Source organism: Cydia amplana, chromosome 6 (genome assembly GCF_948474715.1).
Source record: "Cydia amplana chromosome 6, ilCydAmpl1.1, whole genome shotgun sequence".
NCBI classification, from domain to species: Eukaryota; Metazoa; Arthropoda; class Insecta; order Lepidoptera; family Tortricidae; genus Cydia; species Cydia amplana.
In genome coordinates this window covers 20,052,821-20,078,781 of record NC_086074.1, presented here as the reverse complement: position 1 = coordinate 20,078,781, position 25,961 = coordinate 20,052,821, and the positions used below count along the sequence as shown (strand labels likewise).

The 25,961-nt window shown below is 44.7% G+C and overlaps 2 protein-coding genes across 3 annotated transcripts in view; one reads left to right on the top strand and one right to left on the bottom strand.

The window, feature by feature from the left end:
• LOC134649179 (intermembrane lipid transfer protein Vps13D) overlaps window positions 1-19,853 on the bottom strand; it is a 102,398-nt gene extending 82,545 nt beyond the window's left edge. The window contains exons 1-20 of the mRNA XM_063503895.1: window positions 19,478-19,853; window positions 16,129-16,319; window positions 14,508-14,693; window positions 14,007-14,261; window positions 13,405-13,572; window positions 12,970-13,123; window positions 12,513-12,694; window positions 11,881-12,254; window positions 11,110-11,394; window positions 10,621-10,792; window positions 6,765-6,939; window positions 6,188-6,320; window positions 5,645-5,768; window positions 4,802-4,953; window positions 4,412-4,568; window positions 3,924-4,102; window positions 2,781-2,908; window positions 1,605-1,857; window positions 1,361-1,545; window positions 454-578 (exon numbers count right to left, since the gene is read on the bottom strand). Of these exons, the coding sequence (XP_063359965.1) occupies window positions 454-578; window positions 1,361-1,545; window positions 1,605-1,857; window positions 2,781-2,908; window positions 3,924-4,102; window positions 4,412-4,568; window positions 4,802-4,953; window positions 5,645-5,768; window positions 6,188-6,320; window positions 6,765-6,939; window positions 10,621-10,792; window positions 11,110-11,394; window positions 11,881-12,254; window positions 12,513-12,694; window positions 12,970-13,123; window positions 13,405-13,572; window positions 14,007-14,261; window positions 14,508-14,693; window positions 16,129-16,319; window positions 19,478-19,574 (3,675 nt within the window). The 5' untranslated portion in view covers window positions 19,575-19,853. The remainder of the gene's footprint in view (window positions 1-453; window positions 579-1,360; window positions 1,546-1,604; window positions 1,858-2,780; window positions 2,909-3,923; window positions 4,103-4,411; window positions 4,569-4,801; window positions 4,954-5,644; window positions 5,769-6,187; window positions 6,321-6,764; window positions 6,940-10,620; window positions 10,793-11,109; window positions 11,395-11,880; window positions 12,255-12,512; window positions 12,695-12,969; window positions 13,124-13,404; window positions 13,573-14,006; window positions 14,262-14,507; window positions 14,694-16,128; window positions 16,320-19,477) is intronic.
• A 227-nt stretch (window positions 19,854-20,080) lies between these two features.
• LOC134649066 (uncharacterized) lies at window positions 20,081-23,976 on the top strand. 2 transcript variants are annotated; one of them, XM_063503782.1, is made up of 6 exons: window positions 20,081-20,535; window positions 20,619-20,744; window positions 21,284-21,316; window positions 21,857-21,924; window positions 22,715-22,918; window positions 23,468-23,976. In XM_063503782.1, exons 1-6 carry the CDS (start codon window positions 20,214-20,216, stop codon window positions 23,642-23,644), a joined length of 930 nt encoding a protein of 309 aa, XP_063359852.1. In that variant the 5' UTR covers window positions 20,081-20,213; the 3' UTR covers window positions 23,645-23,976. The 2 variants fall into 2 exon arrangements, with proteins under 2 accessions (XP_063359852.1, XP_063359851.1); XM_063503781.1 differs by having other exon boundaries at window positions 20,083-20,535; window positions 21,275-21,316.
• Window positions 23,977-25,961: the final 1,985 nt, after the last annotated feature.

The following is a 25,961-nucleotide window of genomic DNA, read 5'->3' as shown; positions in this document are numbered from 1 at the left end:
GTCTTAGCATCGGCGGAAGTGCTAGACTGCTAGGTAATTTAGTAATTAGCCAAAAAAACCTATTAGAAATTAGCAGTCAAGCGTGAGTGGGACTTATTGTACGGAACCCTTGGAACGCGAGTCCGACTCGCACTTGGCCGGTTTTTTGAAATAAAAATTACTAAAATGTAATATTTGACGTTTTTTATGTACAGTCGACGTCAAAGAGAAATTTACAGCCAAAGTAACAAAAAAATGTTTACACGACCTAAATGCTATGACAATAAAGTCGTGTAAATAATTTTTTGTAACGTTAGTCGTAAAGATCTCTTTGACGTCGACTGTACCTATCTTGACATCCGCATCCGCATCCGCATCCGCGGATGTGAGCCTTTAAAAATCCGCATCCGCATCCGCATCCGCGGATGTCAAGAAATCGGCATCCGCAACATCCCTGATGCATATGAGCGTTACCTTGACGTCATCTTCAGTAGAGGGCGTAGGTTTGGGGCGCTCCGCGGGCTCGGCTTTCTTCGCGCCCCCGCTGCCGAACACCCGCTGCGTGAACCCGATCAACTCCACTATCGTCTCCTGGTTCGCTGCAGGAATAACCGTCACTGTAGTTGTTTTAAAACTAAGAGGACATGATAGTGCCTTTTCCGTAGAGTTATTTTAATAGTTTAAGTGCCAGTTGGACCATCCGCACTTGACAGACTGATCAACGTCGGCCGGGGCGTCGCGGCGGTTCACTATGAAACTTTCCATACAATAAAATTAAGCGAACATACAATAAAATCCATACAATACAATAAAATGAACAACAATTTAAGATAAAAGATAGTTTATTCAAGTAGGCATATTACAAATATTACAATGCGCTTATGGACGTCAAATATAGCTGCTATTACTAAGTTTGACCGACCTACTAACCGACCCTTAGATTGCCCTTAGACTCCGACCACGCTAAGTCGCCCGCCAAGTTTTACATAAAAAGTATCATACGGCCATATAGGGGCTATTCAGAAATTACGTCATTTCAAATGGGGGGGGGGGGTCTGGACATCGGATGAAGGTAGCATGACGTAGGAGGAAACGGGGTCATTCGAAGCATAATTTTTAGATGATTTTAGGGGGAGGGGGGGGAAATAGTCAAAAATAGATGACGTAATTTATGAACAGCCCCATACACTGTCACTATTAAGAGTGCCAAGTCGGTGCAAAGTTAGCGTGGTCGGGGTCGGGATCTAGTCTCGTTCCAAGTCGCCAATAAATCTCACTTTGGTGTAAAAAAATCGCTAGTTGCTGTAGCCCCAGTGTTTATTGGAGATTTGGAAGCCCAGACAAAATCCGTATAGACGGGAGTCTCAATACTCGTACTTACCAATGATATCCAAATTGTTGAACAATATATTCGCTATCCTCAGGTCCTCGGAGCCGTTCTCTCCCTTGACCAGCGTCAGCTCCACCACTATCAGCGCCTCGGAGTCCACCGCGCCGCCCCAGTTCCCGCTCCAGTTACTCGCTCCAGTACTGTTCCAAGGTTGCAAGTTGCTTGCGTTCCAGTTGCTGGCGGAGACGTATAGACGGGAGTCTAATACTTACCAATGATATCCAAATTGTTGAACAATATATTCGCTATCCTCAGGTCCTCGGAGCCGTTCTCTCCCTTGACCAGCGTCAGCTCCACCACTATCAGCGCCTCGGAGTCCACCGCGCCGCCCCAGTTCCCGCTCCAGTTACTCGCTCCAGTAGTGTTCCAAGGTTGCAAGTTACTGGAGTTCCAGTTGCTGGTGGAGCCCCAGGCGGTGTTGTAGCTCGTGTCCCAGCTGGTGTTGGGAGGCCAGGTCGGGCCGGGGCTGGTGCGGTCGGCTTCCGCATCTATGGCACAGAAAGCATAGATTTAAGTTCGGTATGGATACCTAATAGCCTAAATTGTAGGAATTTTTGAGATAAGGTAATGCACAGTATGATCTACATGGGTACTTCCCGATGCAAAGGTTATCCATCGCGGTTCAACGTGGCAACGCAGCGAGCGTGATGGGCACTTTTGCACCGGGGAAGTCGCGGAATGTTTTTTTCGGCTAGTTTAGACCAGGGATGTTACGGAGCTCCGTTTCCGTTTCTGTTAAGTCGGAACTTCCGTTTGGTATTACACATCCGTTTCTGTTCCGGTTCCGTTACTTTTGAAACGGAAGTTATATCGGATGTCAATGCTTAGCGCGGCGGCGGGATATGAACAGCGTACATCAAAAACAAACAGGTTTATACCAGTCATTCGCTCATAGCCTCGCTTGCCACGTGCTGCACTAATTAGATGTTCTGGTTTATCCGTGTTTTTTAATTTAAAGTACCTATTCGTATGTGTTGTGTTGTGTAATGTATACCTACTGATAGTACTGACTCAGGCTCCGGTTCTGGTTCCGGTTCCGCTTTCGGTTCCGATTCCGTTTCTGGTTCCGATAAACTAAATTTAAAACATCTGGTTCCGCTTTCGGTTCTGATAAAACCACATCCGTTACATCCCTGGTTTAGACTAAGTGTAATTTCTGATTAGTTAATTTAGATCGTATGTTTTTTTAAGTTACTTTTATTGATGTGTAAATCTCTCATATTGACATGTAATATTTAAAGAAACAATCCAAATATATTCAAAATAGTTATATTCGTGATTCATTTTAAGACGAGTCACATTCCCCGAAAGTCTAATATTATTTGAACCTTAAATAGAAATTCTACTGACACGTGTGATCAATATATCGTAAATATTATGCCTGGAGGGTATAAATCAGCCGGATGCTTACTCTTGCCGGTGAGTGAGTAAAGCGCGGCCTGCAGCGCGTGCGGCGGCGGCGGCCGCGCGTGCGGCGACGACGGCGACGTGGGCGACGTGGGCTCCGAGCCGCGGATGCTGCCCGATGCCGTGTCCATCCTGTATACAATACAATACAATACAATACAATACAATACAATACAATAGAATTTATTCGTAAGCACAGACCACACAAAACCGCCTATAGAACTAACTAATTTTAGTATAGTATCAGGATTTACAAAGTAGTTTTTTTTTTAACTCTACGAGTACCTATGTAAATTAGTATAGTTTCAGGCCTTTTTTTAATCTCTACATATGTAATAGTTATAATGACTATGTATTAACAGTATAAGTGTTTTGGCATATCTAGAGCTGTAAACTTATACCTGTATTTATTTAAAGAATAAAGAATAGAAGCCTAATATTGGCCATTGCTCTAACGAGTGGTGACCGCGAGTCGTCCTGTAAGCTCTGTCTATAGGGGTTGGTCTGTGGCACAGACAATACATAATATGAAAGAAAACGTCAAAATAAGATTAAAGTGCCACTGGCCTCATCTCAGCATGTTGCCGGTGGCTTCCAGCGCTGGTCTACCGATGAGACCATCAAGTGAGAAGAATCACGGAGGGTAACAGAGGTATACACAGTGGAAACATTTCAAAAACCTTACAATCCCACAGGTTCTGAAATACCTGATTATAATTTTTAACAAGCAGAAACGTCTGCGAACGATGCTATTAAGCTTACAATAAATTTAAAAGTGATGACTTGGATGAGACTTGAACTCACGGCCTCTGGATCTGGTGGAGTTCAAGTCTCACCCAAGACAATAATTTTTCCACTTTTAAAGTTATACCTAATACCCCTTATTAGGCTACATTTTTTCATTGGATGCCGTCTGCTACTGCAGTTAAGCATAATCAAAACATTTTTTTCCTTCGACACAGAAATTCTAAAAAGGAACAATTAGCTTACCCAATATATTGTTCTTCCATCGGGACTGCTACTAAATTCTTTCTTTATAATCAACAGCAACGCCTTGTCATAAGGTTACGCAAATATTTTATAGACTGTGCGGATAGCGTCAGCATCGTTTGGCCTGGACGGACGCACTCGAATTGCATATACTGACCCCACGTGCTTGTGGCTGGCGACTAGCAGCTCGAAGTCTGGCCCGTAGGTCTGCAGCGCGTCCACCAGCAGCAGCGAATGTACGGATAGCGCCAGCGCCAGCTCTGAAGGTCGCGCCGTGGCCGTTGCTTTGACCCCGCATACTTGGACTTCGGCGATGCTGCGGCCACGAGATTGCACCTGAATTAAGGTATGGAAGAATTAATGATGGATTAAAAAAAAACAGGATACTATTACATTTGGGTGCCGTGACCAGGATTTTCATTGCAAGTAATGCAAGTACGTTGTCGCAACTACACATTTTTCTAACAAGATAATTAATGCTATTCTACCTAACTGCTATAACAATATAGCAACTTTTACACGACTAGGTTTCAAAAATTAAAAGGGAAAGAACACACAATTTCTTAACTTTGCAGCGATTATTTCAAAAAGTATTTATTTAATAGAATCTTCTTTGGAAATCTCTAAGTTTAAAGTTTAATTTACCTCGAGCGACATCTGGTCGATGGCAAACTGCAGCATGAAGAGCGTAGCATGTTTGTGCGAGGAGTGCGACGAAGGTTCCGTGTCGGAACTCTCGCTGCTCTCAGATACACCGTCGGGTTCATCGGTGCCTGAGCCTTCTGCTCTCTCGCTACGTGACCTGTGTGTAGATATGAATTGGAATTCTTTTGACAATTAAATTAGACAATTTGGAAGCTTTTTTGGTCTTTCAAACTTCAAAACAACTACTACGATTATGTTATGTTCAGCTTTTGTTTCTCCGTGTAATAAATAAATAAATTGAGTTTAATCGATTCAACAATCAATTAAGTTATTAGATCCCCTCGTAGACCCAATAAATTGTTCCACCCTGTAAACTCTTTCTATACTCACGTATCAGTAGCAAACAGTGGTGAGCTCGCGATGACGGATCTTACAGCAAACACCTTCTGTTCACTGAGATGCACCACCAATGTGGGCAGGGTGCCACAAAGGGTAGCCGTCGGGTATTGAGGGTCCGTTGTGTGCACCACGCGCCGCTCCGCCTATAGGGATCACATTGTCAAATCAAAAACTATCGTTCAGATCGCTAGATCCGTCTTATGGTACCTACTTCATTTTGTGACTTTAAAAAAGTGAAATAAGACATTTACTAAATGGGGTTGGCAACTGTCAAAGGTTTGCATAGATGGCGCCATCATAGCTTGCCCCTCTTTGTATGAGATTTGGATTTAAGGGCTGGCATCCAGGGCATTAAAAAAAACAAAAATTTGACACAATTCTAGGTATTGACAGGGCAAGCTATGGTGGCGCCATCTGCTTAATATTTCGCCCGGCCAACCCCATTGAGATCCGATGGAATCAAATTCAGCATTTGTTTACAATTTCTTCTTTTGTCTTTTTCTATCTCAACTCGGCCTTTAACTCTTTAAGTATGTATCAATTATTTACCACGCAACCAAGAATCTTTTTTGTATTTGAATAATAAAATTAATCTTGAAAAAAAAAGTAAAACCGACTTCAAAAAGGATAATTTAAAATATTATACCGTTTTATATGACCTAGCAACTAAAACTTTTGAAGTCGGTACCAAGCAAAAATTTAAATCGTCGTCAATCGTCAACAACCCGTCAAATCAAATGTCAACCCTGGGGTAGTTTGAATACTTTAAATAGAAAGAAAGAACCAGTAAAAAGGAGGAGTCCTTTTTTGAAGTCGGTTAAAAGGAGCACTTACTTGCAGCGATATGCTAAACCTGTCCAGCAGATGCAGCGACGAGGTGGTTTTCGCGTGCGCGTACTTCCAGTTATCCCTCGCGCGCCCCACCAGGATCTGGAGGTCGCTGAACTCTATTGTGTATCTGCACAAACAGATTGTATTAAATATTAAATGTTACATTGTTAATCCTGGTCACGGCACCAATTGTGTAAACGATTTCGGAAGGTAGTGTTTCATTGTTGGTGTATGTGTCGCCACTAATTCGTTGTTTTATATCAGACCCCCACTGAAAATAAGTGCCACAGATTGCGGCGGCATTATGCCGAGTGGGGATCCTATTTTTAGCGTCCAATGTTACTTTTGTTTTTTTCTTAATTTTCTGTTTCAGTACCATATATGTTGGGACCTTAAATAAATGTATTTTTTTCTTGAGTAACATTCTTTATTTTTACGAGCAAAGTTTTTATCATTCTGTGTATTTTATATGTTTGTTTTACAAATTTAAATTAAATGTCATTTGGGGTCCCTATTCCACTTCAGATAACGTACAGACATACGTACCTATCGTATAATCGATTGTGTAGACGCATGGCAAGTAATCCAGGCTGTGCGGGTGTCACGGCGGGGGGTTCGGGCGGCGACGCGGGCGACAGCAGGCTGCCCGGCGGCGTGGAACATGGGGTCATGAACATTTCTGCAAGAAAACTTTCATACTTAAGAAATGTCAAAAAAAAGAAACTATTTTTTTAAATAGTAAAAAACGCCCAATCATTATTTTTTACTATCAAAGAATCTAAGAAAATAAATATAGCACCATCCATACCTGGGATAATTATCCGATATTTATCGGATAATTATCAAAGACTATAATTATCTTGATAATTTCGAACCTTGTTGCCAATCGAAAAATCAAATTTCAAATTGAAATTCATTTCTTTTTACTCGCCTAATACCTATCGTGGTAGTGCAACACATTAACAGTTCGTTAATAATGGATAGATTGAAAAGTCACATAATCGGATCTTAGCGAATCAACGAATAGAATCTGTGGCACTGAGGTGTCCAATTCCACCAGCCAGGGTCTTCGCGTGCCCGACAAGGCAATTTCAACCTTATCTCGTAGACACAAAGTCCTTACCCTCGTCGTCCACGCTCCCGCTATCCGGCACAGGGTCCATCGCGTCCGCGTTCGCCAGCCGAAGCCGACCGAAGTCCAGCACGAGCACCGACGAGTCTCGATCAGTCAGTGCTTCGACGAATAAGATCTGAGGTGCTGAGATGTCTAATTCCACTTGCCAGGACCTTCGCTCGCCCTAAAAAACAAAACTTACATTGTAAGCGAATTGGTTTATGGTGTTTATAGTATAAGATAATTTGAGAGCACCGTTTCAAATATTGACTTTAGGGTTCCGTACCCAAAGGGTAAAACGGAACCCTATTGCTAAGACTTCACTGTCCGTCTGTCTGTCACCAGGCTGTATCTCATGAACCGTGATAGACAGCTAAAATTTTCACAGATTTACAGATTTTTTCTGTTGCCGCTATAACAACAAATACTAAAAAGTACGGAACCCTCGGTGGGCGATTCCGACTCGCACTTGTCCGGTGTTCTAATGTTTCAGATGTAAAGATAAAGTCCCGTTTTAGTCTAAATAATAAGCATTTTTCAGTGCAAAACATGGGCATAGGCATGGATGGGGGAGCTACTCTACATGTAGAAGTGTACTGACCACACTGGGATGCAGCATGTGCTCCCACTGCGTGATGAGCTTGGCGCGCGTGTGGTCGCGCACGGCCACGTAGGGCCGCGCGGAGCCCCACGGCCCGGCCAGGAACTGCTGCGCCCAGCGCGCCGCCGCCGCGCAGTACACCACCTCCAGCGGCGCTGACTTCACCCACAACCTGCACACACATGTACTGACCACACTGGGATGCAGCATGTGCTCCCACTGCGTGATGAGCTTGGCGCGCGTGTGGTCGCGCACGGCCACGTAGGGCCGCGCGGAGCCCCACGGCCCGGCCAGGAACTGCTGCGCCCAGCGCGCCGCCGCCGCGCAGTACACCACCTCCAGCGGCGCTGACTTCACCCACAACCTGCACACACATGTACTGACCACACTGGGATGCAGCATGTGCTCCCACTGCGTGATGAGCTTGGCGCGCGTGTGGTCGCGCACGGCCACGTAGGGCCGCGCGGAGCCCCACGGCCCGGCCAGGAACTGCTGCGCCCAGCGCGCCGCCGCCGCGCAGTACACCACCTCCAGCGGCGCTGACTTCACCCACAACCTGCACACACATGTACTGACCACACTGGGATGCAGCATGTGCTCCCACTGCGTGATGAGCTTGGCGCGCGTGTGGTCGCGCACGGCCACGTAGGGCCGCGCGGAGCCCCACGGCCCGGCCAGGAACTGCTGCGCCCAGCGCGCCGCCGCCGCGCAGTACACCACCTCCAGCGGCGCTGACTTCACCCACAACCTGCACACACATGTACTGACCACACTGGGATGCAGCATGTGCTCCCACTGCGTGATGAGCTTGGCGCGCGTGTGGTCGCGCACGGCCACGTAGGGCCGCGCGGAGCCCCACGGCCCGGCCAGGAACTGCTGCGCCCAGCGCGCCGCCGCCGCGCAGTACACCACCTCCAGCGGCGCTGACTTCACCCACAACCTGCACACACATGTACTGACCACACTGGGATGCAGCATGTGCTCCCACTGCGTGATGAGCTTGGCGCGCGTGTGGTCGCGCACGGCCACGTAGGGCCGCGCGGAGCCCCACGGCCCGGCCAGGAACTGCTGCGCCCAGCGCGCCGCCGCCGCGCAGTACACCACCTCCAGCGGCGCTGACTTCACCCACAACCTGCACACACATGTACTGACCACACTGGGATGCAGCATGTGCTCCCACTGCGTGATGAGCTTGGCGCGCGTGTGGTCGCGCACGGCCACGTAGGGCCGCGCGGAGCCCCACGGCCCGGCCAGGAACTGCTGCGCCCAGCGCGCCGCCGCCGCGCAGTACACCACCTCCAGCGGCGCTGACTTCACCCACAACCTGCACACACATGTACTGACCACACTGGGATGCAGCATGTGCTCCCACTGCGTGATGAGCTTGGCGCGCGTGTGGTCGCGCACGGCCACGTAGGGCCGCGCGGAGCCCCACGGCCCGGCCAGGAACTGCTGCGCCCAGCGCGCCGCCGCCGCGCAGTACACCACCTCCAGCGGCGCTGACTTCACCCACAACCTGCACACACATGTACTGACCACACTGGGATGCAGCATGTGCTCCCACTGCGTGATGAGCTTGGCGCGCGTGTGGTCGCGCACGGCCACGTAGGGCCGCGCGGAGCCCCACGGCCCGGCCAGGAACTGCTGCGCCCAGCGCGCCGCCGCCGCGCAGTACACCACCTCCAGCGGCGCTGACTTCACCCACAACCTGCACACACATGTACTGACCACACTGGGATGCAGCATGTGCTCCCACTGCGTGATGAGCTTGGCGCGCGTGTGGTCGCGCACGGCCACGTAGGGCCGCGCGGAGCCCCACGGCCCGGCCAGGAACTGCTGCGCCCAGCGCGCCGCCGCCGCGCAGTACACCACCTCCAGCGGCGCTGACTTCACCCACAACCTGCACACACATGTACTGACCACACTGGGATGCAGCATGTGCTCCCACTGCGTGATGAGCTTGGCGCGCGTGTGGTCGCGCACGGCCACGTAGGGCCGCGCGGAGCCCCACGGCCCGGCCAGGAACTGCTGCGCCCAGCGCGCCGCCGCCGCGCAGTACACCACCTCCAGCGGCGCTGACTTCACCCACAACCTGCACACACATGTACTGACCACACTGGGATGCAGCATGTGCTCCCACTGCGTGATGAGCTTGGCGCGCGTGTGGTCGCGCACGGCCACGTAGGGCCGCGCGGAGCCCCACGGCCCGGCCAGGAACTGCTGCGCCCAGCGCGCCGCCGCCGCGCAGTACACCACCTCCAGCGGCGCTGACTTCATCCACAACCTGCACACACATGTACTGACCACACTGGGATGCAGCATGTGCTCCCACTGCGTGATGAGCTTGGCGCGCGTGTGGTCGCGCACGGCCACGTAGGGCCGCGCGGAGCCCCACGGCCCGGCCAGGAACTGCTGCGCCCAGCGCGCCGCCGCCGCGCAGTACACCACCTCCAGCGGCGCTGACTTCACCCACAACCTGCACACACATGTACTGACCACACTGGGATGCAGCATGTGCTCCCACTGCGTGATGAGCTTGGCGCGCGTGTGGTCGCGCACGGCCACGTAGGGCCGCGCGGAGCCCCACGGCCCGGCCAGGAACTGCTGCGCCCAGCGCGCCGCCGCCGCGCAGTACACCACCTCCAGCGGCGCTGACTTCACCCACAACCTGCACACACATGTACTGACCACACTGGGATGCAGCATGTGCTCCCACTGCGTGATGAGCTTGGCGCGCGTGTGGTCGCGCACGGCCACGTAGGGCCGCGCGGAGCCCCACGGCCCGGCCAGGAACTGCTGCGCCCAGCGCGCCGCCGCCGCGCAGTACACCACCTCCAGCGGCGCTGACTTCACCCACAACCTGCACACACATGTACTGACCACACTGGGATGCAGCATGTGCTCCCACTGCGTGATGAGCTTGGCGCGCGTGTGGTCGCGCACGGCCACGTAGGGCCGCGCGGAGCCCCACGGCCCGGCCAGGAACTGCTGCGCCCAGCGCGCCGCCGCCGCGCAGTACACCACCTCCAGCGGCGCTGACTTCACCCACAACCTGCACACACATGTACTGACCACACTGGGATGCAGCATGTGCTCCCACTGCGTGATGAGCTTGGCGCGCGTGTGGTCGCGCACGGCCACGTAGGGCCGCGCGGAGCCCCACGGCCCGGCCAGGAACTGCTGCGCCCAGCGCGCCGCCGCCGCGCAGTACACCACCTCCAGCGGCGCTGACTTCACCCACAACCTGCACACACATGTACTGACCACACTGGGATGCAGCATGTGCTCCCACTGCGTGATGAGCTTGGCGCGCGTGTGGTCGCGCACGGCCACGTAGGGCCGCGCGGAGCCCCACGGCCCGGCCAGGAACTGCTGCGCCCAGCGCGCCGCCGCCGCGCAGTACACCACCTCCAGCGGCGCTGACTTCACCCACAACCTGCACACACACATACATTGCCAACCGACTGTAAATCACCCCCGTTTTACTAATTATGCGTCGCGCGCGACTGCGTTGTTTTAGAGAGTAGTCGGAAACTGATATGCTCTCTTTGCCTGGTTTAAGTGGTTTACATTTTAGTTTAGAACTACATACAGGTGGCTTTATCAAAAAGGGAGACATATAAAAATTTCTTTATGTAAAAAGAGTCGCACTACACGTAGTTGTCACTCGATAATCTAACAGCTGTTGAAGATAACTCCGTCTAAATTGTAGTTTGAACATTCCACAAAGCTCTAGTCCTTTCGCTCACTCACTTATAATCCGTATTCAATCCAAACGGCCTCTTCTCATACAGCAGCTGGAAGAGCGGCTCCTGTTCCGTCTGTCTGCCGAGACTGCTTCTCGTACCGAGCGGCGCCGGCGCCACCAGCACGGGGAACAGAGACCCCGGCGTGATGCGTTCCCGGAGCGACACTCCGCCCAGGGACACGTGCAGCGCGTGAGAGCCGGCGCGCACGCGGGACTCGAGGCCCACGGCGACGGCGCTGAACTGCAGTTCGAGCCCCACGGCCGCTTCTGAACCGGGCGACGAGGGCTCCCTGTGGGATAAAGGCATGGGTATAAGATTGTTCCTACTAAAACATGTTTAGCTAAGTCGTTTATACATAAAGGCATAAAGCATTTATATGGACTGTCTATTTGTAAACGGGAAACAAATGGGTATTTTATATTGGCATGATGATTGATGAAACAACCAAAATACTATTAAGGGATAAGCCGGATAAGTTCGCCTTTGTACTGCCTATCCTGTGCCATATATTTGTGATCTGTGTTTTGTACAATAAAGAGTTTATACATACATACATACAACTACCTTTGCAAACTTGAAATCCCTCTGCAACGGGAGATGGAGATTGAAATCTTCAGATTTGAAACTTTAGATTTAGATAATAAGTTCCGTAGAAATTAGATGAGGATATGAACATATCGGAACTTTACGGAACCTTTGGCCCTACTCTAATAAACGAACAACCCAATCTCAATAATAATTAATAAACATAAAAAGAAATAGGAAATGCTCTCACTCGTTTTCCGCCTCCGATTCCATACACAAATTCAAGCACCCCTTATTCAGCACGAACTCAAACTTGCCAAACACGGTATCCCTCTTCAACATCGTGTTATTATCCAGCGAGTCGGCGATTACGTCCAATATCTCCTCCTCTAAGTCTGGCGGGGCGGGTGTTTGGGGCCCCGGCGGGGCGCCAGCTTGGGCGCCGGGCGCCAGGGCGGGCCCCGGCGGGGCGCCAGCTTGGCCGCCGGGCGCCAGGGCGGGCCCCGCGGCGCTGTACCAGCCCCACCACTGCGGGAACCATTGCACCAGCATGGAGCGACCCGGGGCGCCGGGCTGCGAGGGGGTGGTCACTGGGGTCGCGCGGGGGACTTTCCGCATTGCAATCTGTCAAATACAATATCGACTAAAAGCTGTACCTGTTTACTTAATAATTGACAATCTGAGGTACTCGCAAACGGAACGGGTTTGGCATTTGGCAAATAAGTAAAGTGCTGTCAGTTGACTACAAAAGAGTCCCGACTCCATTTCGATTCACAAAAAAGAGAATCTTCTTAAAAAATTATAGCCCATGGAGCAAATAAAATCGATAACTCATTCAGAAGAAAAATGTCCCGCGAAGTGAAGTTCCTCTATATCTTTTACCTCTCTCAGCGGCTTGAGTAAATGCAGAGGGGTCTTCCACTCGAACTCATCTTTCGCCGCCTTTTTATCTGGCGGTAGGGTGGCGGCGGGGTTGGATAGCAAACTGAGACAGATTTCCACGTATTGCCGCGCTGCTCGCGCTTGCGCTAAGCATGACCCCCACGTCGGCGCTGGCTCCATCCCTGAAAGAAGATTCTTAGATCATCGTTGAGATAGCTATTTCATTTGGTGCCGTGACCAGGATTAAAAGTTTTTAAAACATTATAACTTTTATAAGTGTCAGTGGGGTGAATGTTTACGAACATCCTACGGAGGTCAGGTAGACACATCTGAATGCGAGCGTTTCAGAATTCCTTAAACTTCTCTCAATAATATCGCGCAATATACAACTTCAATTTCAAGAGTATGTTTGTATTGATACATGAACGTTCAACAGTACTAATGTTACATTACTCACAGGTGTGCTCGGGGTAGTGGCACCGCAGCGCGTACAGCCACCAGAGGCGCGCCCCCTGCCGCACGGGGACGGCGGGGCGGAGGGCGCGGAACTCGCGCAGGCGCGCTACACGCTCCAGGCCGAGGGAGCAGCCCACCGCTTCGCTGTACTGCCTCTGCAGAGAAACACGACTGGTTTACGTCCAGAAAATATAAGATGGTTGCGATAAAACACCCGTCTTTTTCTAGTAATTAAGTATCCGATCCGAATGCTCCATTTCGGTAAAATCGCCAAAAGTATTGCAGCCCTAAAAACTCTGAAATTAGCACATTCGACGATCCTTTCGGGCGGCGCGGCTGCTCGGTCCGACCCCTTAATGACTGTAGCATCGACAGACTCTAGCTCTCTTAACTGAACCTTATGTCTGTGCAATAAGGTCTATTGTCAGGTTGGTACCTGTGTCAGGTTGAGCAGCACGGTGTCGAGCGTGAGGTGCGCGGTGAGCCTGGGCCGCGTGCGCGAGCGCAGCGGCTGCTCGGTCCGCTCGCGGCGCACGCGCGCTGTGGCCGTCGCCGGCGCCAGCAGCCACTGGTGCGTGCCGAGCCAGGTTTGGGACATGCGTTCCTGGATATAAAAACACATATTTCATAAAATATAGAAATATTTTCAAGGTAGAGGACTGCCACTTCCTCTCTCTCAGGCGGCATTCAGTGCATGCGATAGAGAAATTGCGGGTTAGGAAGAGATCGCTTTTTAGCGATAAGACCGCCTGTTGTTTAACCTCTTCTTCCTGTATTATCCGTATTGTTTTCTGTAATGAGGTGTGCAATAAAGAGTATTTGTATTTGTTTGTATTTGCATTTGCTAGTATTAGTAAAAATTACAACCTCTAACCCTGAAATTCCAAAAAAAACTGTATTTACTCCGCCAGAACAGCAAAAAGGTCATATTCAAATGAATTCATCTTCACTACTTGTAGATTCTACGTCGACACCCGTTAGCGCAATCTAGACCGCGCCTCAGCCAGCGCAGCGACATCTAGCAGACAGTTGACTTACCGTGAGCTCACTCATGGAGCAGTCCGCCATCATCTCGTTCGGCGGCATGACGTCCCAGTACACCGCCAACCGCTGCAGCTCCAGCAGCTTGAACGAACAGCCATCGCCCGTGGCCGGTAGTAATGTGAAGCCTCGCTTCCAGCCCGCGTCGCAGGATTCAGCCGAGAGGGCGGCGGCGGTGAGGCCGCAGGCGAAGGCGTGGGGGGAGCAGGTGACCACATCTTCGTAGCGGATGTGCACGTCGTGGAGCTTCAACTGGGGACGAGAAAATAGTTTACAATAGCAATAGGCAGTTTAAATGATAATATATAATAAAAACTGTGATCCAATGTTCCTGCTATTCTAGTGCCTGAGTGCGTCCAATAGCGCTCCCATCACTATTAGGGTTTGCACGACGGATCTGAAATGTATGGGAAGATCCGCGGATCCGCATCGAGATCCGGATAATTTCATACATTTCCGGATTGCAAACCCTAATCACTATTTTATCAAGGCACGTACCTGCAGGTTCTCCACGATGTTGGCCAGAAAACCAGTGCCGTAGCTAAGCCACGATGAATAAGACGCCGCATAGTACGACGCGTCTGCCGCCATGGCTTCTTGCGCCGCGCGCCATTGCGCCTCCAGCGCGTCCAGAAGCGCCACCTTGCGCTCGTGCGCATAATGTGCTTCGGTTGCGCTGTCCCACTGCACAAGACAATAGCTTATTTAATTAGACTTTATATATTAACTAGTGAATAAGAATTAGATGTAAATTTAAATTTTTGGTTAGTACATGTGGACTTCATTACCTATACATATAGTTAATAGATGGAAGGTCAGAGGTCAGGGTAGGAGGCGGTCAAAGTTGCTAATACATATGTAACGTTTTCGGAATTTGGTTTGAATATTTTATTTTATCGTTACTTTAGGAACTATACCTACATATTTTGAGCTTCGACATGCTTTTGGCTGGCGGAATTTAATTACCTATATGTTATATTACGTGTGTGTTTCACGTAAGTATCAGAATTCGTCATTAGTATAGTAAATGATAATACATTAAACAAAGTCTACTATCATTGCATTTTTGTCTAATATCAAACAAAAATGTCAAGGGCATTTATAAAGATAACATGACTCATGTACGTACACGTTTTACATCCCAAAACAAATAATCAGTGATGTAATCACTGTCATGTAGATATGATTTATATTTTGGCATTATCAGACATGTAATCTTATCAAGCACGCTGTAGATGTACACTTTCAAGCAAAATGGTACTTATAATAGGTTAATAAGGCAAAATTTTAAATTATATATCGATGTTATCGACAACCAACAATATGGTAACTTTGACCTAAAAACGTCAAAAATGTACAGAGTTCACATTTATCTTTATACAGTACATTGTGACCAAATCTTTTATGTAGGCTTTTGTGATAAAGTGATAACAATTCTAGAAGTTATCAAACCGTGGTATTATCTGGGAAATAAAGGTCAGGTTTCAAAGTCACATTCTACATGAAACTTTTCTCTTCAGCATACAAATTGGACAGTTAGACCAATCCGCGACATTGCGCGGCGGCGGCAAGTGGCAGTAGCGAGCGGCGACCTGTCAGAGTGAGAAGCTGCGATATGATCCCTCGCTCCAAGATGACAAATTCGCCGCTCACCAATGCCGTTTTGGGACGTTCTTCCAAAACATTCTTTAGACTCTGTTGCGAACGCAACCTTTATATTTGTATAAAATCTCAATACCTATATTCCTAATGCCGTCGGGCTCGGCTAGTATTCGGAAGCTTTTTCTTAAGCACCAATAGGGGCACTCCACATACTTTGTATCGCGGCCAATTAGAGGCACCATAACAGTTAAAACAGAAACACTCCTAACCATTGGTACACTTTATATCATTGCAATAAGGATTAGGAACAGTCTGATCCCAGCACCTCCACCATCTCTCAGGGGTTCAAAGCAATACTGTTAACCTACTGTACGCCAATCGTATCGTGTGCGACGCGTTATCGTAAACCTTGTCAGAATGCACGAAGGTTGATAATTGCGCTGTGGCCGCGCAGTTGACGTATTTCGCGGTCAACAGGTTAATGGATCATTTGTGGACCATGCAATACAATACATACTTCATCCAAGTTGACCGGAGCAGCAACAAGGTACAGCTTTTCGATAGCAATCAGCCATGGCGCAGAGCGGATCTGTCGCACTGGAACCTGCAGTTGCACCTTGCCGATGAAGCCCGCTCGGACCTCCACCGGCAGCCCCAGGTGGCGGAGGGCATCCTTCTTAAGGGGGAGGTTCTCGAGTTCTACCTTCCCTGGAGATTAGAATACACAGTTAATATTTTATTGACACACATTTTATTACAGCTTTTCCTATGACAGTACAGAATATTATATCTATAAAATAAAATAAAATAAAAAAGCCTTTTATTTGTGATCCCTTTAGAGGTTGTAACAATTATTATTATTATTATTATATAATTATAGGCGAGCAGCTATTGAGCTGATGAGCCTATTTCACACAGTGTCCAGTGTTATATAGTTCAAAGTTTGTATAGTCATATCACTTCACTAGTAATCATCAGTCTAACTTATTGCTTAAAAGCCAATTGTCCAATCTGTTTTTAAACACATTGACCGAGGGGGCAGTCACAACACTATCCGGTAAACGGTTCCAAGCCGCCACGACACGGTTGGACAAGGAATGATATGCAGCTTTAGTAGTAGTGGGAGTGCGAACAATTCGTAGGCTGTGACCTCGGGTCTCGCGGCTGACAGTTCTCTTATTGATTATTTTGTGGATGTCAGGGAGGTTGTAACAGTGGGTGATAATCTTAAAACACTCGATGAGGTCTCCTCTCACTCTCCTAGCTTTGAGTGTGGGCAGCTTCAGTACCTTTAGCCTTTCTTCATAAGGCAAGCGTTTCAGCTTAAAAGGAATCTTGGTGGCTCTTCGCTGCGCACTTTCTAGAAGGTCAATGTCTTTGACGAAATAAGGATTCCATACTTGAAAAGCATATTCTAGCAAGGGCCGGACATATGTTTTATAAATTTTGATAAAAGCTTCAACAGATATGCATTGAAATGAGCGTTTTATAACATACAAGAACGAATTTGCCTTTTTGACTATGTTATTTATGTGCTCACCCCACTTCAGGTTATTTGTAACTGTCACACCGAGATCCTTTTGGGACGTCACCGCTGCAATTGGAGAGTTCCCTATCATGTATTGGACCATAGGGTTTCTTTTACCGAGGTGCAGAACTGCGCATTTGTTAACATTCAATTTCAATATCCACTTCGAAGTCCACTCCGTTAACCGATTCAAATCAGCTTGCAGCTGGCCCGAAGAAACATGAGGGTTGGCAAAGAACTTGCCATCGTCAGCAAAGAAGCACGACTCTGACTCTATTAGTGCTATTAAGTCAGTCACAAATATTCCAAACAGAGTTGGAGACAAGACAGATCCTTGAGGTACTCCACTCAGCACGTTTAGTGGCTGAGACAGGCAGTCACCGACTCGCACACTGAAGGTTCTGTCTGACAGGTACCCTTCTATCCATTTTAGTAGCTTTCCACGGATTCCAAAATGATCTAGTTTCAAAAGTAGTCTCTGATGAGGAACCTTGTCGAATGCACGTTCAAAATCTAAGTATATAATATCTACTGGGAGGTTAAGGTCCATACTTTCGGTCCAAGCATGTACACAGGTTAAGAGATTAGTAACTGTAGATCTTTTTTGCACAAAACCATGCTGCTTCACCGATATTAAATTTTCCCTATTGAGGAAACCTGTTAACTCCTTGCATATAATCTTTTCCATACACTTGCAGATGATGCTTGTGAGACTTATAGGTCTAAATTTGGATGGGTCGGTCTTGTCACCATTTTTAAAAATTGGGGTTACTAGGGCATGTTTCCAATTTAATAACATAACATTATTTTGGGATCCCCTCTTGGGTAAAGGCCTCCTCCAGCTTTTGCCACCTATCTCGGTCTTGGGCCACATGTGGCCACCCCATGCCAGCAATTTTCTTTATATCGTCCACCCAGCGCTTGAGCGAGTGTCCTGCGTGTCTATCCCCACTCCCTGGTCCTCTCCACTCTGTCTATCTAAGTCATTGTCTATTTATTTTCTATTTTATTACCTACAGAAATCAAATAATTCAAAGATAACTATGAAAATCTATTCAAATACTGCAAAGTGTTAACTGTGTTTGAAAAGGTTGATTTAGCCATAGTAACTCAATACTACAATCATATAACTGAATTGAGGAAAAAAACCCGACACAATCGATTACGTAACTTAGCCAACCTTCCGACATTTGAAGTTGCAAAAACAAACAATGTATATGGACAGAGAGTGTGGAAATGCGTCTTACCGAGCACCTTGAATAGATTTTCAAAGGAACTATTAAAACTTATAGAAGGACGGACGAGTAAACAAGCTAGAAATATTATTAAAAAATACCTAGTTAAAATGAGAGGGCAGTGCACCGAAATCAACTTAATTACGGTCTTGTCTATTATGTACCTAACCATTAAAAATGAATTTGTAAATAATTTAAGACTCCTTAACTCAAAAATCTTTTTAATTTAAGATTAGTAGTTAAGTTTAGTATGTAATACAATGTCTTTTTACTGAAATAAACAGTTTGAATTTATTAATTTTTTTTTTATTTAAATATTATAAAGTTTTGTGTTGTACACATAATATATTTTTCCATCAATGTATGTGCATATTGTGCATAATAGTTTTCTTTTTAGGTTTAAAGACATTTATTCTCATATCACTGGGAACCAGAAGACAATCAGATAAACGCTGTTCAAAATCAGGGCTATCAACACCGCTGCTTTCTGGGCATCCACTGTTTAATGGAACCTCGACACGGAAGAAGAAGATATCACTGAGAACATAATTTAAGAAATAAATAAATATATTCATCTATATTTATTTACGTCATCGCAACATATAACAAAAATAAGTTATTTTAGCTATCTTAGGAGTAGATAACTCCTTCTACTTGTTTTGCACATTATGCTGAGTTCTGGCTAAAACAATATTTTCTTAGCAAACCAACCTTACATGTTTAACTGATTTATGCACATAATCAAAATTGAATGTAGCATAATATGAATGACTACCAATTGTGAAGCAAAGGTCAACTCAATTGTTATTGAGCTCTAAACAATACTGCAGCCCACATAAATCATAGGATATTGCCTTCAGGATTAGTTTGGCTTGTGCAAATGTTTACTTAATTACTTCATTTACGCAGAAATGCCGCGAAATGTCTATAGTCTTCATTGGAACACTTGGGACTTATTTTATAGGATTTTCAGTAGAAAACTTAGAAAAGCCCTATTTGACGACGTAAATAAAATTTAATTGCATGTTTGCATTAGTTTATGGGTGTTTTTAGATCTGTTTGGACTGTTTGGTGTCTAAAGTTGTAAATAAACAAAGACAAACCTGAGAGCAGCGCGACACTGAGCTGATCTGTATTGAGATTCTCTACATACTTCCCCAAGTAATTGTTCAAGACCCAAGCCACCAGCCCCTCCAACATCGTGCATGATCGCTCCTACCCCCTTTGCACTGCACTCCTACTCTCAGGTCACTTTCTATCCCAAAATCACTGACACAATTCAATAGCATACACTTCGAGTCCTATAAGCTGTTCTTAACATCGCGCTTTTACACATCTAGCTTATTTGCTAATTGCGCAATTGAGTCACACTTTCGGCGTGTATGGTTTAAATTTATCTATGTTTTCATTTATTTTTATGAAATCCTATTGAAAAAAATTGACAGCACGGGATGGATGGATGACTTAACTTGACAGCTGTTCAACTTGACATTGGAACTTGCGTTCAAAAATGTATCTTCGTATAGTCATAAGATGCCCCTGCAAGTTATCTGCAATCACTATTTGCCTCTTTTTCTAACAAGTTATTGGTTAGAAAGAGACACAGACAGCGAGGTTACTGGCCTTTCATTAATTATACAACCCGAATGTGTTTAGGTGTTTCTGAACGAAAACACGTTCCGTTGGGACCTTGTTTTCCACGATGACATCATGTTTTGACAGCTGATTTCTATCAAAAATCGTGAAATGAAACGTGCGTAAAAGGAATAGGAATTTTTAGGATTCCAGTATTATTTTAGGTTTTGTTTAACTTAAATCATCATACAAATCTAAATAAATATGACGGCAGTACACGTTATAAGGAGGTTTGGTGTTCCATTAGCTAACATGTGTTGTCATAAAAAGCCGACAAAATTACAAGTGCGATATAGTGCTACTTTAGGATTAACTGCGAAGAGATTTGCTCCAGTGCTTATAAAGGCTCGCCACCTGGGGCTAGGTCCCACGTCGAAGGATTTTGAGGAGCCCACACAAATAACAGGACCTATAACGAAACTACATGCAGCTGAGCTCGTTCTACACTTAAAAGCTGATGAGAGGAAATTGTTGTTCACGGCGCTACAGGAATACGAATCTAATAGGATTAAAGAGGAGTTCGAAGGTAAGACTGCTTTTAGTTTTAATATATTAGACAGCCGTAAATGATATCTCTTCAGAAGACAGAAAAATAATATGTGCTTTCAGATAAACTGGCAGGCCAGAGATGGAGAACAAAGCTAGGCAGGCCCAGCAAAGTGCCCACACTCGGCGACGTAGACCCTACGGGCACCTACTGTCCGGTCCCAGAGGACTGGCTGAAGAAAAAGTATGGTAAGCAAATTTTATTTTTAACTATTAAACTGGTTGATTCTGGTTTTGACCAGTTACTGGTTCAATAGTTTATCATACACCGTGCTTAATGATTAAATGCTTATAACTTGTTATTTTTACATGGTATTTTAATGATACTAATGGTTTACATGTTTCTAATTTTACACAAAAGTTATTCAAAGGTCTTTCTTGTCTTTATGCACTCAATTTGGATTGATCCATTGGGTATGTATTTATTTTTTATGGTCTCTTTGGTGCAATATTTATGTGGTGTGGTGACCTAAGATTTTTTTTAGGAAATGTGTTTATCTATAAGAGTATATTTGTTTATTAATTCCTTTTCCTTATAACATTTTTTCCACTAAGTAATTTATGTAAATCTTCTTCAGTCGGTCCCTTAATACTGAAGATTGTGAAAACATTTTCAGTTGGCAAATATAATTTGTAAAAAAAGAGATTAACTAAACATTATAATATTGGCTTAAGGTGCGCATGACACAATAATTTAATAATTTTTGTTTACTTTTCAGCGGCCACAGTACCCAAGCCTACAACCAGGGAGTTAGTCCACTGTAAGTGACCATTATAACGTTTTTGATAATAGTGTTGTTGTAATCCTATCAATTGTATAAGTATGTTTATTAATTTAATTTTATATAAATGACTCAATATTTCACCCCAAATTATTCCAAAATTTGAAAAGTTGTGGATTAAAGACCTGTAAAGAAGTTTTTCTAAAAGTTTCTCTTAAAGTTAGGAACAGTCCAGTCCATATTATCATGCAATCTAGAAGAGTGGCAGCATACAATTAGTTTTCACCAGACTTTCTCATTCTTACAGAACAATTTTACGTCTTTCTTGTCTATTTACATGCGCATGTCGCATATATCTGTGTGTCTATTCCTCTAACTAAATAGACATCCATTGGCACTATATGTTGATGTATTTTGATATTTTTGATGTGCTGATGTGAGTTCATCTCAGTTAGAGATTAAAATGGACAATGATATTTGTTTAATCAACCACGAATTTTAGTATTATTGTAAACCTTTTTTTAAATGTGAATCACAAAGGTAAATACTTTAACCTAATTATGTTATTGTTGTTTACAGTGTCATTAGCAAATTCAGTGCCATTCATTGGTTTTGGCTTCTTGGATAACTTCGTAATGATAGTTGCGGTAAGTATAGTCGTTTTTTAAGAATCATGTACAATCAACACCAACACTTTTGTAGCTTACTCCTTTGTAATAAGGCGATATGTAACTAAAAATAGAGGTTTGCTAAATAAATTCGATCAAACCTGAGAGTGACTGTCTATCAACGCATACTTTGTACTTATAAGGTATTAGTATCTAAAAACGAACAATGGAATCAAATTTGATTACATTAATGAAAAAGTACATTTTTAAACATTTAAAATATCATAAGATGTTGACTGTATCTTATTAGCTTATTACTGAATGAATACTGTAAAACCAATTGTTTTTCGTTCCCATTTGTTATGACTATTTCATAGTAAATGTAGTAAAACCACATGATTGGGTCATTCATTTCATTGACAACTTGGCATTACGACATTCCTGTGAGTGTTGTGACTCACAGACCTAATATAGCCTTCTGTGTCGTTGTCAGTCTAGATTTACAAACATAACATGCAAAAGGATACTGTGTATAATTTAAATTAAGTTCCCTAACCTATATTTCATTTATAGGCATAAGTAAAAAATCTTTCTTATGTACTTAAAACAACATTTAGTTAAAAATATGTTTATAAAAATGGTTGATGATATTTCATCATCATCATCATGATCATTTGATGTACCTACCTATTTTAATTTCTGTATAAATATAAAAGTAAACGACAAAGGCGCGCGCTATTATTTGATTTTACTAAGAATTCTAGGAAGCCCACTGTTGATGCTCTTCAGATTTTGCTTGGAAAATATTTACTCAGTACATTTTGTCCAGGGCGACAGCATCGAAAGCAGCATGAGCGCGTTCATCACAATCTCGACGATGGCGGCCGCCGCGCTCGGCAACACGTTCAGCGACGTGATCGGCATCGGCTCCTCGTACTACGTGGAGCGCGCGGCCGCCATGCTGGGCATGGCGCCGCCGCCGCTCGCGCCCGTGCAGCTCGACATGCCCGTGTGCCGCCGCGTCTCCAACCTGGTCAGTCACACATACACTCGTTTCTAGGGTTCCGTACCTCAAAAGGAAAAAACGGAACCCTTATAGGATCACTCGTGCGTCTGTCTGTCTGTCCGACCATCCCCCCCACTTTATCTCCGAAACTACTGGTTCTAAATTATTGAAAAGGAATTTGCAGTCAAGAGTCGGACTAAATGGACGGAACCCTTGGAACGCGAGTCCAATTCGCACTTGGCCGGTTTTTTATCAAGCATATACGTCTGCGAGCGATACTACATATAAAGATTGACACAAACACCATTTTAAGAGGCCGCAAATCCCCAAATGATGAAGCCGTACTGAACGACCGATTAAACATGTGCGAAGTAACGGCCAAATGGGCACTTCGCATTGTAGTAATAGCCGAATTCGTCTATCTGTAGTCTATAATAAACGGTATCCTAAACGCATAAAGTACGAGTGTAATTTTTATGTTACTTTTAGTATTGTTAGGTATTTTTGTGGGTGTTTTTAATTAAGAATCTTTTCCATGGTTCTATGACACATTCTGACCTTAGTGTTTGTCCCCAGGGCCGCGTACTAGGCATCACATTAGGCTGCTTCCTCGGCATGACGCCGCTCCTCTTCAAGGACTACAAAGACGACAAAGATAAAGACAAGGACGTCAAGAAAGATAAACAGGGACCTAAAGCGGAAGCGAAGGCGGAAGCGAAAGCGGACGCGAAAGCGGATTTGAAGAAGAGTTAATTCTGGAAAGTGTTAGGAGGGGTGGATAGAGACCAGTAAGGTACTAATCTACTTATATTTTACTGTTGTGGAATGTACTAAGAAAATAAAATGTATTTGGCGCAAAGCATTCTCTCCGACCTCGATTACGAGCATAACGTTTTATGGTATGGTGTGCAGTCCACACTGTTGAGCTTATATAAGGCAGAGGGAATATATTTCCCATTATGATGTTGAACTATATTTGCAAAGTGATAGGGTTTAATTTTGCACAATTTCTGCCGCCTTTATTCCCGTTAAAGGGTTAACAATTCGTAAACCTTATTGCGAAGACATAAGGTCCACCGATGGTCAATTAATGTGTTGGCAATGTTCTCTGTCAAAGTGACATTTACGCTTTCAAATATGGCCGGGCTAGCACATGATTGGCGCGAGTATCTCGCGGCGAGATAAACTACCCGTCCCTCTTTAATTAACAAAGTTAGAAAAAGACGGGTAGTTTATCTCGCCGCGAGATACTGTCGCGCCAATCATGTGCTAGGCCTACTGGTTATTCGCTTTTATTATTGGTGAGTCATATTTTTGTGTATGATTTAAACAGCTTATACAAGATTCTACAACAGTAAATATAAGAAAAAACTAAGGTAAGGTCAGATGGGGTAAGACAAATACTGGGGCAAGAGCAACACTTGTAGGGAACCATCATACTGTTACTATTGTCCCGAGTTAAATAAACTATGTTTATTTTACCCCACATGACATTATAGAAGTTGCCGCTGAAATAATGACCAATTATATCCGCCCCTAAACGCTGTACACTAATGTACTTAGCATCACATTTTAAAGACACCATTTTAGCAATCTCATCTTCTTAGAATGTGACTAAAGCACTGTTTGAAAACAAAATATCGGCCTAACTGCAGCACTTGTAGTGTAATTAGAAACTTATTGCTAAAGAAATAGGGTCTAAATTAAAACGACCGTTTTTAGCGTCTTTGCTCTTAAAATTAGAGTAAAAAAATTAGGGGCACAACTCACGTTGCAGGATATTTTTATGAATGTAGGCTTACATTTTTCTATGCAACGTATACTGTGACTTAGGACTTCGTGTAAACTGTAGTTTATTGACTTATATTGCATATTCGATGTTCAGCATTTAGTTCGGAATATTTTACATTAAAACTAAAAAATATTTTACTACCTTGAAATGTCGCCACACTTGAAAATTACTTAACTATGGTCCTTATATTTAATCTCCGAGTCGTAATTAGATTCCAAAAAAAGTAAGACAATGTTGCCACTGCAATAATTTGATTGTAAAATAGTAAATTCCTTTTTATGAATAAAAACGCTAAGATCATTTATTTACTGGAAATTTTACTCATACGATTTAAAAAAGTACTTTTACTTACTTATTTTTACATAAATACAAGACGCCCTAGTAAAAAGTGGCAACATTGTCTTACTTTTTTTGGAATCTAATTACGACTCGGAGTTTAGTAATACATAGGTATGTACAAATAAGTTTAATCTCACGAGTATATTGTATTGTATTGTAGTGTATATTTCTTGTGAGATCTGTCTTCCATTTACGCTGCAATATTTGGTATTATTTGAAGTGAATGTTTACAAAATGCCCAATGTGCATTACAATGTACAATATACGCTTACAATCTAATTAGAACTTAAGCACATAAACAACCGAAATTCATCATAATTTTATGTAACCCAAGGTTCAAATAAAAAAAAATGTATAGTGGGCCTTACGAGGCTATACAGTACTCTTAGATATTTGAATGGATCATTTTGCTAAGACACGTGTATCTCAAATAATATCAAACTAACCTAGTTGACCACACGAATATTAAGAGAAAAGTTGCTTATAATATTAGTCATTGTATTAAGTGTTTGTTATATTTTAATAGGTAATTTTGAACCGGATTATTTTGAAAGTTTCTTTACGAATTTAAATATTTTTATCTTGCCAATGGCAGCTCTCTGGCATTTATAGTGAAAGGAAATGTGGCCAGTAGCGGGACAAGACATTTTTTTTTTATATATACTTATACAACTCTCACTAAGTTTTTTGACATCACATATCAAATCTCATACAAACCTGTATTGAATCGGATTGTTACTTTAGTAAGCCTCGTTTACACTTACTCGTTTAGCTCAATACCAGGCCAATCTTCTACACAAAGTGACTCGCAATTTACAATAAAATTTAACTTTATATTAGAACAGGAAGGTTGTAATTCGAATAGACTGTCATACAGTGACAAAGTATACACTTTGCGTGTAGACTTAGCGTAGATTAATTTTATACTCGTAATCATAC

Bases quoted from the DNA above. Each gene is read 5' to 3' on its own strand.
- LOC134649066 (XM_063503781.1), top strand. From the start codon at position 20,214: ATGACGGCAGTACACGTTATAAGGAGGTTTGGTGTTCCATTAGCTAAC. The intron at 21,317-21,856 runs GTAAGTGACCAT...TGTTGTTTACAG, and splicing joins AACCAGGGAGTTAGTCCACT to TGTCATTAGCAAATTCAGTG. The intron at 21,925-22,714 runs GTAAGTATAGTC...CATTTTGTCCAG, and splicing joins ACTTCGTAATGATAGTTGCG to GGCGACAGCATCGAAAGCAG.